General features: G+C 43.2%; 1 protein-coding gene across 1 annotated transcript; it reads right to left on the minus strand.

Annotated features, from left to right (window-relative positions):
- Nucleotides 1-5,513, minus strand: AZIN2 (antizyme inhibitor 2; the record flags this gene model as incomplete). Its single annotated transcript, XM_073615337.1, is given in 9 exon segments — nt 1-139; nt 234-257; nt 259-400; nt 492-626; nt 737-909; nt 1,039-1,212; nt 3,490-3,653; nt 5,113-5,212; nt 5,294-5,513. Coding segments are annotated over 7 exon segments (886 nt in total), but the record flags the coding sequence as incomplete, so codon positions are not given.
- Between the last annotated feature and the right edge of the window lie 6,857 nt (nt 5,514-12,370).

Consider the following 12,370-nt stretch of genomic DNA (forward strand, 5'->3'; position numbering starts at 1 on the left):
GCACCACCTTCTTGGCGATGACGTTTACAGCCAAAGAGAAAGCAGATGCTACGTAGTATCGTCCTGGCTCAGCGATTATCTCTACGGCAGAACCTTCTGGGAAGTACAAGTCCAGTGCTGGATTTATCACAGCTGCAATCTGTTGTAGAAAGACAAGCTGGTTATCATCTCCCCTTTCCTTTTAAAAACAATTTCTAATATATGTCAAGTGCTGTGAAAAATCTATTTCTTACCTCTTCAAATCGAACTTTGGCATCATCTGTCCCCTGGGAATCCACCACCGATGTCCAGCAGCCACATCTTGTATCCAAACTCAGATGCCATTTCAAAGACTAGTCTAGCATCTGAAATAGACTGCACATATGCCTTGGAATCACAGCATCCACTGCCCACGTGAAAGCTGAAATAAAAAGTTTTTAATTGAAAATCTGGCCAAACATCAAAAGTAGGGAAAAAAAAGTGTATAATGTAGGTTCCCACAATCAACTTACCTGACACCAATAACATCAACATTGAGGTTCTTGGCCATTTCAAGAAGGCGTCTACATGACTTTAGGGGAGCACCAAACTTTACACTGAGGCGTCCAGAAGACTTGGAGTCATCTGTAGCTATGCGCAATACCATCCTGTTAGTGATAAAATTTTCTGCATCAGCTTTCTGGGTCACATTTTTTATGAAAATAACACAAAGCAGCTTTGACCAATTCATTCGGATAATACCATGGTAAGTACATACTTGGCATTCTGGTGATTACGTGAAACCTTGGATAGCTCCACTTCATTGTCAAAGGTCATCATCTGGACACCGTTTTTAGCAGCATACTTAATTTGGGATATTTGCTTACAAGGATTGGCATAAATAATGTTTTCTGATGTCACACCAATGCTTTGGACTAGCTCAATCTCAGTCTGAAAAAAAAAAAAAAAAAAAAAAAAAAAAAAAAAAAAAAAATTTAAAAACAGACATTTGTGGCAAACAGTAATGCAATACTCATGTATCTTTATCGTTTGTTCACAAACACAAAAATCCAGAATTACCTTGCTGGCACAATCAAATCCAGCACCCAGTTCAGCCAGAGTCTGCACCACACCTTTGCTGCTGTTGCATTTGACAGCATAGAAGGGTTTTACACGAGGTAGGGCCTTCAGGAAACGGATATGTTTCTTCACTACATCCCCCAGATCTGCGACAAAGAAAGCATCTCTGTCCTCCTGCAAAAAAAAAAAAAAATTTATAGTAAATATCAAGGGAGAAAAGGCCATTGAAATTTGTTCGGTTTACAATAACTTCATTGAAATATTACTTTGGGCATTTAAGAAATTAAAATTACAGGAAATTCTGTAAATAATGAAAGAGGAAGCCTAACCGCTTAAGATTTCCATCTTAAAAATAGGCTTTGCTACAACATGCTAGGCTAAGCCTGCTACCCTGCTGAGTCTATTGTGTTCTGACAGGGGTACTGCCCCCCACCTGACAGGACACACTGATCAACACTCACAGCCATAATAATAATAATAAATAATGCTTAGTCTGCCTGTAAAGTGGCGCAGTATTCCCATGTATAGAACAGTACCACAGCAAAATGACGACATTTCTAAAGGAAAAAAGTAACTTAAAACAGATTGCGGCAGTAATGAATTGTCAGGTCTCGGCAATGTAGATAAAACTCACTGGAGGAGAAGAGAGAGAAAAAAAAAAAAAAAAAACCACCACACAACAATACCCCACACAGCTTGGGTTGTACCCCCCCCCCCCATTACCAGGCCCTTTGGGTCTGGTTGGTATGAATATTAAGGGGAACAAAAAAAAAAAAAAATTATGTGGGGTACAATGTACATGTTAACAATTCACATAAGAGGGTTGGCCGGGATATGGGGGGGTCCCCTTGTTAAAGGGGGCTTCCAGATTCCGAAAAGCCCCCCGCAGACCCCCACAACCACCAGGCAAGCGTTGTGGGGATGAGGCACTTGTCCCCATCAACATGGGGACAAGGTGCTTTGGGGGGCTACTCCAAAGAACCCTCCCCATGTTGACGAGATGTGGCCTGGTACAGTTCATGAGGGGAGGGGGCCGCTCTCTTGTTCCCCTCCTTTCCTGTGGCCTGCCAGGTTGCGTGCTCAGATGAGGGTCTGGTATGGATAATTTGGCACAGGGATCCCCTTAAAATTTCCATACCAGATCTGAAGGCCCCCCCCCCCCCCCGTTTGAGGTTCCTCTTAATATTCATATAAGACCCAAAGGGCCTGGTAATGGTCTGGGGCAACCCATGCCGTTTTTTTTGTTTTTTTTTTTTTTTAACAATGAGTTTTACCTATATCGCCAAGACCTGACAATTCATTACAGCCGTGATCAGTTTAAAATTACTTTTTTCCCCCTTTAGAAATGTCGTCATTTTGCTGTGGTATGGTTCTAAACACGGGAAAAATGCGCCCACTTTACAGGCAGACTAAGGAGACCCCCCCAGGCACGATATTTAAAAGAAATATTTCATTTTATTGTTTCACTTTAAGCATTATTAAAATCACTGTTCCTGAAAAACGTCCATTTTTAAAACTTTTTTGCATTGATACATGTCCCCTGGGCAGGACCCGGGTGTCCCCAAACACTTTTTATGAGAATAACTTGCATATAAGCCTTTAAAATTAGCACTTTTGATTATTCAGGTTCGTGTCCCATAGACTTTAATGGTGTTCACTTATCTGACTATTAGCAAATTATATATCAGTATCAACTTTACATTGTTTAATATACTGCCTTGAGTTATCCATTAAGATAAATATACGTAAAGATCAATGGATCATATTTTGGTGATCGCAAAACATGGCAATGTGTTTGTAAAGACCACCCAAAATTTATTGGCATGCATTATTTAGTAGCAAAGTCTATAAAAATATCTATCTCCCTTTGATTATTATACTTGAGTTGTTTGGATTATTGCACCACATATCTGAAAGGTTAAAACACAGGAACGTGGAAGTAATAAAGTGTAACGCTTTATTACAATAACAGCATTACACAAGGCATTTGGGAATTATACCCCAATATGGTTTGTCTAAATAAAATGCTGTAACATTGGTCCAGCTTGGACCAAAGCAAGTATTTATGTGCCATACCTGTAGAGGCTGAAAATCAATGTAGCAGATGTCGCTATTACAGTGACCACCACTAGCTTTTGGGTCCCGTGCCAAGCAGCCACCCTGCCGCTTTCTGTACACAGGTTTGCTTGCTTGGCATAGGTGTCAAAAAAAAAAAAAATCCTGTGTTCAGTAGGCAGCGGATCGGCACGGGACCCAGAAGTTAGCAGCAATCCCTGTAGTAGCGTTGTCCACTACAGAAGTTTCTATCTTCCACGTGGATTGGCCAGGTGGACACATGCATACCTACACTTCAGCTTTAAAATACATCTAGTGGGTTATTGGTTTAAATATTTCACTTAAGAATGAGTGTAAAAGAAATGGATAGCAAGCAAATGCTTACAGGATACTTACAGTCTGGGAGACATCATTAATGATTTCCTCCATCAAATCTCTGGCAGCAAAGCCTTCCTCCACCATGGTGAAGTCTGATTCCTGGATGTATCGGGCCATTATGTCGCTCGAATGGGAGTCTTACCAAACTCTTCTAAACAGGTGGTATTGAAGTATGCAACAGACTGCAAAAGAAGGACATTGCAGATTAGAAAAAACTTAAACTACACTAGAAAGGGAAACATACAGAAAACTAGATCTGGAGTGGACACATTGTTGAAAGACTAAAAAAAAAAAAAAAAAAAAAAATATGGAGGAGGAGGGGAGAGACTAAAGAGTGCTGGAACTACAGCACACAGCAAAGGAGTGTCAATTTTCATTTCCATACCACTGCCTATAAAAATGTTTCCCACAAATTTGTCCCCTCCCGTCTGTAAGAACGATCAAGCGGCAGAACTGCCAATATGATCGTTCTTATGGTGCACAGAATTGCGGGCTGAAGACGAGGATATCTAAAAGGATGCCTGTAGCTGCAGGCATCATTCAGATATTCCCACTGAAAGTCAAAGACCTCATATGACATCTTTGGGCTGGAACTGGTTAATGTTAGGATGCCCCCAGATGCCTGCCCGGCAGCAGGCTTAACCTCTTATGCCCCATTCACACCTAGGCATTGGGAATTAATGCAATTCTGCCTGCGACTTCAAATGGCGGCAAAACGATGGACGCCTTTGCGATGCCATTACTTTTTAATGGCACCCCAAACGCGGTGTGATTTTGCCACACTGGGAAAAAAAAAAAAAAAAAAAAAGCCGGGATGCGTATCACCCAAAAGTCCTGCAAATTTGTTTGCAAGATTTGTGACGCGGCATTTGGGTGCCATTAAGACCTAATGGCATTGCAAACACGTCCCGCGACTCCAAACAGCTAAGTGTGAATCCTAAGCAAGCCGCTGGGAATCTGAGCCAGCCTCTCCCAACCCCCTCCACAGTCCATTGCTCCAGGGAGTGCTGAAGAGGCAGAACGCAGAACTGGTAGCTGACAGTCACAGGCTCACTGAAGACCTAAGGCTGAGCGATCAGCTGTCGTCGATCGCTCATCTTAAAAAGACATGGCAGACAGATGCAGCATTGGACTGATTCCACATTCTCCTGTGAAATCCCGCACACTTCATCATTTTTATGTTGATTCGATGGAAAAATAAATACGTCATTTTCCCATTTATAGTATGGAGGCAAAAACCATCTTTCCTAAGACTCAGAAGCCATCTGAAATCTGACCTGCCAGACATCAGGTGACCTCCTGAAATAGCTGAAGTGTCAGACTAATGGTGACCAAGCGCACTAAGATAAATGATTGATTTCTTTTCTCAAATCGATCTCTTCTGATAGGAATCATCAATCTATAATGGACAGCCCAATCAATCAATAATAACCCACATACAGAGAAGTGGGGGTCGATCAATTGTTAAGAAGCAAATCTCTGTTTCCAAGCATGGTATCTCCCAATCTAATTGGATGGGGTTTCAAAGGATCTCTGTGCTGCTGACTGATCATATTCTGTTCTGACCAATCAACTAACTTTGATCGAATCGGAGCGTGAATGGAAGTTTACTTTCTATTGGTTGAATGTGAAGTCACTGACCGGCTGTCTCTCAGAGGGCCCAGGGAGGTTCTGCGATGAATTCGGAGGACTTGATGGAGCCCGGGCTAGCGATGTCGCCGCAGCTGGCGTCCTGTGTTCTCTGTTGGAAGACAAGGAGATGATCGGTCATTGCGATCAGGACCATCAATGTAGGTGATCTACCGCCAGGAGCCCCGCTTACCTTAACACGCATTTACACGGCCGCTTCCCATGAAGGTCGGTATGACTTAGAAGTGATCGCCGCCTTCAAGACCTCAGCCAAGTCCTCTCCGCAATGTGCGATCAGTGTGTGCTCCTCAATCCAGCGCATCCTTCTTATATCTCTCACCCGCAGCCATAATACATGATGTCACGTTGTTCCCAAGCAACGAGGGCCATCAAAACGATCCCGCCCCTTTCCCAGACGTAGCCACTCCCCTTCCTAGGTCCCCTTACATTCTTGTGCAATCCGGAGATGCTGGGGTGGGCGGGGCATCGGTGGGGATGGGAAATGGGGTGTTTCCGTACAGGGCACGTGATCATGACTCATAGACGGGAATATTTTTGAAAGATCACATGTTGGGTGGTGAAATCATGACGTGTTAGTTTATTTTCTTGTATAATCATATATATATATATATATATATATATATATATATATCCACACACACATATTGAAAAATTAATTGATTACTATTTTCATAATCGATCAATCGGCCAGCATACAGAATGCATGATGCATGTTTGGGGGTTCTCAGTAAATTTTCTAGCAAAAAAAATAAAAAAAATAAAATGTAACCATGTTTGTTTATTTTCTTTTATTATCATATATATATATATATATATATATATATATATATATATATATATATATATATATATATATATATATATATATATATATATATATATGCAGAGCCAGATCAGCCGGGCCTGGTAGATGTATTTGCTCAAAATGTGCAATTACTTGGCACTTCACGGGAAGATACGCTTGTTGGTGTCTGATTGGGGCAGACTTTGTCCATGACCACCACTGGCAGGTATATTAGTAATCTGTTATCAAATAACAACCACCTATCCCCCCCCCAAGTGGCACCCACCCCCCCCGTTTGCCGGTCAGTCTTTCACTTACCCCCTCGGGGCAACCAGCGCATACCTCCCAACATTTTGAGATGGGAATGAGGGACACCTACCAGCAAACGTATGTAGGCATAGGGCACACACCCTGCCACACCCCCTTAAAGGAGAATTAACCAAAAACAAAGGTTAGTTAAGTGCATATGGGCTTTTTTTATCACTACTATTCCTTTATATTGGTTTTTAAAATGTAGAAATGCAGCAATTTAGAAATTGGATGAAAGGTTTAGCACTGGGGAAACACTTTTTGAAAGATAAAAAGTGCATTTTATATACATCTATATGGATCAGCCCAAAATGAGGGACAAATGAGGAGGAATGAGGGACAGGGGGACAGTCCCCCAAATCAGGGACAGTTGGGAGCAATGGGCAGCGTGGTACAGCGGCTCAGCTCCGAGTGTTCTCTCCTACATGGTGACTTCCAGCTCCTCCCCTCCTCCTCCTAGGCGTCCAAAAGGATTGCCTGTCCTTTGAGCCAATCGGGAGACCGGTGTCAAAACCGGCTTCTTGATTGGCCGGGAGGAGGATCAGTGTTACAACAGCGAATAAAAATGCCTTAAATCTATCCCCTATTTTGTGGACTTTATAACTTTTGCACAAACCAATCAATATATGCTTATTGGGTTTTTTTTTTTTTTTTTTACCAAAAATATGTAGCAGACTACAGATTGGCCTAAATTAATAAAGAAATTAGATTTTTTTAAAAATTTTATTGGGTATGTATTATAGCAGAAAATAAAAAATATTGTTTTTTTTCAAAATTGTCGGTCATTTTTTTAGCGCAAAAAATAAAAATCGCAGAGGTGTTCAAATACCACCAAAAGAAAGCTCTATTTGTGGGAGAAAAAAGGACATCAATTTTCTTTGGGTACAGCATCACACGACAGCGCAATTGTCAGCTAAAATAACGCAGTGCCGTATCGCAAAAAATGGCCTGGTCATTAATAGGATAAACCCTTTCGGGGCTGAAGTGGTTAATGGAAGTCGCCTCCAAGTCAGATCGTCATCTACACTATATTACCAAAAGTATTGGGACGCCTGCCTTTACACACACATAAACTTTACTGGCATCCCAGTCTAACGCTGGATACACACTATACAAGTTTTGTAGTTCTGATTGCATACAATTTGAAAGTGTTTAAATTTGACCTCATATTATATGATTTTGGTAAATTTCAAGGAATAAAAATAAAGAAAATTGTATAGTGTGTATCCAGCTTAAAACTTGATTCACACCTATGCATTTTTAGTGCTTTTTGCAGATTTGCACTACAGAACGTGTTCCATAGGAAACCATGTTAAATGGACTGTAGTCATAGGTGTGCACAGCCTGTTGCATTAGGGTGTGCACCCCAAAGCTCAAACACACATGTGAGTGCAGAGTTCAGATGTACTGTACGCTGTGTATAGAGTGCCGCATTCTGGTGTATGCTGCATATAAAGTACAGAGTTTAGAGGTGTGCTGCGAGAGTGCAGAGAGCAGGTGTGCGCTGTGCATAGAGAGCAGAGTTCCCATAGAGTGCAGAGTTCAGGTGTGCACTGCCTATAGAGTGCAGAGTTCAGGTGTGCGCTGTGCATAGAGAGCAGAGTTCCTATAGAGTGCAGAGTTCAGGTGTGCGCTGTGCATAGAGAGCAGAGTTCCTATAGAGTGCAGAGTTCAGGTGTGCGCTGCCTGTAGAGTGCAGAATGCAGGTGTGCACTGCCTGTGGAGTGCAGAGTGCAGGTGTGCACTGCCTGTGGACTGCAGAGTTCAGGTGTGTGCTGCCTGTAGAGTGCAGAGTTCAGGTGTGCGCTGCCTGTAGAGTGCAGAGTTCAGGTGTGCGCTGCCTGTAGAGTGCAAAGTTCAGGTGTGCGCTGCCTGTAGAGTGCAGAGTTCAGGTGTGCACTGCCTGCAGAGTGCAGGTGTGCACTGCCTGCAGAGTGTAGGTGTGCGCTGCCTGTAGAGTGCAGAGTTCAGGTGTGCGCTGCCTGTAGAGTGCAGATTTCAGCTGTGCGCTGCCTGTGGAGTGCAGAGTTCAGGTGTGCGCTGCCTGTGGAGTGCAGAGTTCAGGTGTGCGCTGCCTGTGGAGTGCAGAGTTCAGGTGTGCGCTGCCTGTGGAGTGCAGAGTTCAGGTGTGCGCTGCCTGTAGAGTGCAGAGTTCAGGTGTGCGCTGCCTGTGGAGTGCAGAGTTCAGGTGTGCGCTGCCTGTGGAGTGCAGAGTTCAGGTGTGCGCTGCCTGTGGAGTGCAGAGTTCAGGTGTGCGCTGCCTGTGGAGTGCAGAGTTCAGGTGTGCGCTGCCTGTAGAGTGCAGAGTTCAGGTGTGCGCTGCCTGTGGAGTGCAGAGTTCAGGTGTGCGCTGCCTGTAGAGTGCAGAGTTCAGGTGTGCGCTGCCTGTGGAGTGCAGAGTTCAGGTGTGCGCTGCCTGTGGAGTGCAGAGTTCAGGTGTGCGCTGCCTGTGGAGTGCAGAGTTCAGGTGTGCGCTGCCTGTAGAGTGCAGAGTTCAGGTGTGCGCTGCCTGTAGAGTGCAGAGTTCAGGTGTGCGCTACCTATAGAGTGCAGAATTCTGGTGTACGCTGCCTATAGAATGCAGAATTCTGGTGTACGCTGCCTATAGAATGCAGAATTCTGGTGTGCGCTGCCTATAGAGTGCAGAATTCTGGTGTGCGCTGCCTATAGAGTGCAGAGTTCAGGTGTGTGCTGCCTATAGAGAGCAGAGTTCAGGTAAGAGGGGGAGGAGGGGGTGGATAGATGGGGAAGAAATGGGGGGGCATGTGGAGGAGAAGGGGGGGAAGATGGAAGAGAAAGGGGAGAGACAGATTGGGGAGAAGGAGGGAGACGGATGGGGGAGAAGGAGGGAGACAGATGGGGAGAGACAGATGGGGAGGAGGGAGAGAAGGGGAGACAGATGGGAGAAGTGAAGACAGATGGGGGAGGGGGGAGACAGATGGGGAGAAGGGGAGACAAATGAGGGAGATCTCTCTCTTCTCTTTCGTTTATGGAGTGGAGGCGGCAGGGGGAGTGTACTGGCTGAAAGCTTATATTGACGATATGCAACCCTGCCTGGGCAGCATCCACGAGAGAGGGAAATTACCTGGGGGGCACAACTGAAATCTGGGGGTGCCTAGCCCACCCCAGCACCCCCTAGATCCGACTATGCTCCATAGGAGAGTTCAGGCTGCAGCTTTCCCAGAAGAGTTGAAGCTGTTATTGCTGCAAAGAGTGGGCCAGTTCAATATTGAATTCTACAAGACTGGGATGCCATTAAAGTTCATGCGCGTAAAGGCAGGCGTCCCAATACTTTTGGTAATACAGTGTATATTGATGTGATTTGGATCCGACGTTACAGGAAAATTACCCAGGCAGTGCATGGCATCTTTCTGTATGCTGTTATCTCTGCATACCTGTCTGTGTACAAGTCACCTGGCAAGGTTGCGTGACTTTTAGGTCGCAGTAGTGTGAACCAAGCCTTACAGCCAAGGGAGCTACCATCTTAGCTTCTGTTTGATATGAAGTTCCCATGGTGCTGCATATGTGATCATCTGACACCAGCCATTTGATTGCTTGACAGTTCACTTCAAAACATAAGCAATCGTGACAGTTATCAATCACAACATATCTTGAATGTAACGGTTTTGGAAAATGGTTAATCAATTCAGCTCCAGAAGGTTTTACCAGGCCATTTTTTTGCTGTGCAGCACTTTAACTGACAATTGCGCAGACATGCAATGCTGTACCCAAATGAAATGTAGTAATTTATTTCAGGTACTTATATAGCGCCGTCAATTTACGCAGCACTTCACATATGCATTGTACATTCACATCAGTCCCTGTCCTCAAGGAGCTTACAATCTAAGTTCCCTAACTCATATTCATACATACACATACGAGAGCCAATTAACCTACCAGCATGTCTTTGGAGTGTGGGAGGAAACCGGAGTACCTGGAGGAAACCCACGCAGGCACAGGGAGAACATGCAAACTCCAGACATATAGTGTTGTGGTTGGTATTCAGACCAGTGACCCTTTTGCTGCTAGGCGGAAGTGCTAACCACTACACCACTATCTCTTTTTTCACACATAGAGCTTTCTTGTGGTGGTATTTGATCACCTCTGGGTTTTTTATTTGTTATATAAACAAAAAATACAGACAATTTTGAAAAAAAAAAACAATATATCTTTTACTTTCTGCTATAAAACATATCCAATAAAAAACAAATCTCTTAATACATTTTGGCCAACATGTATTCTGCTACATGTCTTTGGTAAAAAAAAAAAAAAAAAATCACAATAAGTGTATATTGATTGGTTTGTGCGAAAGTTATAGTCTACAAATTATGGGATATATACTGATTTTTTTTTTTATATACTAGTAATGGCAGTGATCAGCAACTTATAACGGGACTGTGATGGGGAGGGGACTAACTAACTGTCACTGACTTCACTGGGAGGTGTGTTACTCCTAGTAATAGAGTGACCCCACTCTGGATTAAAGAACAGATGAGGCACAGCAGACAGCAGCATTGTCACTCTGGAGGGAGGGGAGTGTTAAATGTATTAGCAGATTTAAATACACAAACAAATAGAAGCCAAACTCCAGCTCACACTTTATAATCCGTTACAGCAAACAGTTTTTTTTCTTCCTTTTGGGATAATGGTTTTGCATGAATAAATAAAAGCTGATCATTTTAATCACCCCCCTACCAGTGTTAAGTGGTTTGTCTCATCCATATAAACGGATATATTCTACAGGAGAGTTTGTGCTTTGAAAAAACAGCAGACTTGCTGGCTGGATCACCAGATGAAAATAAAAGAAAGAAAGCCTAAAAAATAAAATTCAGCCATCACAGCTAATAATTGGGAAGCTGCAATATAATAAATGCTTGCTTTTGGGTTTAATTCTGCTTTCAATTGATGGGTTTACTTCCACTTTAATATCACTGCCATAGTCACATGTACCCCTATATAAGCAGTACTTGCAGGAAATACTTTATAAAGGGGACAAAATATTCTTGTTGCAAAAAAAATTACTTAAAACTGACATTTGGTAACAGGACTTTCGTCACACCAAAAACCTGCATGAACTGGATGGAAACATCCCATCTTCACATAATTGTTGGCAAGCAGGGCAGCTGTTATGAACTTGCTTCATCAGAAGAAGGTGAGAAGAAGTACGTTTGTGCAGAACAAAATGCTGAGTTTGCCATTTTTTTTTAATGCATGTATCTTTGTGATGATGATCAGGTATGATCTTTCCTTTCTTGCACACTAGTGGGACTGAAGCCTGGATTGGGTAGGGTTTCTAGTATCACATGCCATTTTAGCATAAAGATCAATGAAGTCATGTTCACCCTGTAGTGCTCCTCCCAGTGCCAATCCCGCAGGTACTGGCAAAACAAGCAGCCAAAATCTGTATAAGGCTAGGTTTACACTGATGTGGTGCGAACCTGATGCAAATTCACAGTTCGATTTCTGTTATGACAGATGAGATTCTAATGCGCATTAATGTCATTTCTGAGGGGATTTGGCATAGCTGGAGATGAAATTTGCACCAAACCCCCACTAAAAACACACAAAGGACCATTTTTTTGACTGGATCAAAATCGCACCGCATTGATGTGAACAGCTTTCATAGCAAACAATGCTTTTTCAGATGAGATGCGAATCTATGCCTTTCAGATCGGATCTAATCCACATAGAAATCAGTGTGGACTAGGACTAAATGTCCTATTCACAAAGCATAGAGTTATAGGATTACCAGGAATGGGTTAAGGAGCATGGTAGATAGGTTAAGGAGCTTGGCTATACATCAGTCAGTCTTTTGATAGAATCTTCTAGCCTACCTGATTGGATATCAACAGGGGTGGACTGACAACTCATGGGGCCCTCGGGCAATAGGATATCCTGGGGCCCCCTGCTCATGTGTTCCCACCCACACTCAAGCCACACCCACACACACCCCCACCTACATTTTGCACTGCCCACACTACATGCGTTCCTCACAGAATTACATTAAAGAAAGTGCAACAACTGTACAGTTCCAAAATAAAAGTGATTGTAAAGGCTCATTTTTTTTTTTGTTCTTTTTAAATAACAAACATGTCATACTTACCTCCACTGTGCAGCTTGTTTTGCACAGAGTGGCCCCGAACCTCGACTTCTGGG

This window comes from Aquarana catesbeiana, linkage group LG02 (assembly GCF_042186555.1).
Source record: "Aquarana catesbeiana isolate 2022-GZ linkage group LG02, ASM4218655v1, whole genome shotgun sequence".
Classification (NCBI taxonomy): domain Eukaryota; kingdom Metazoa; phylum Chordata; class Amphibia; order Anura; family Ranidae; genus Aquarana; species Aquarana catesbeiana.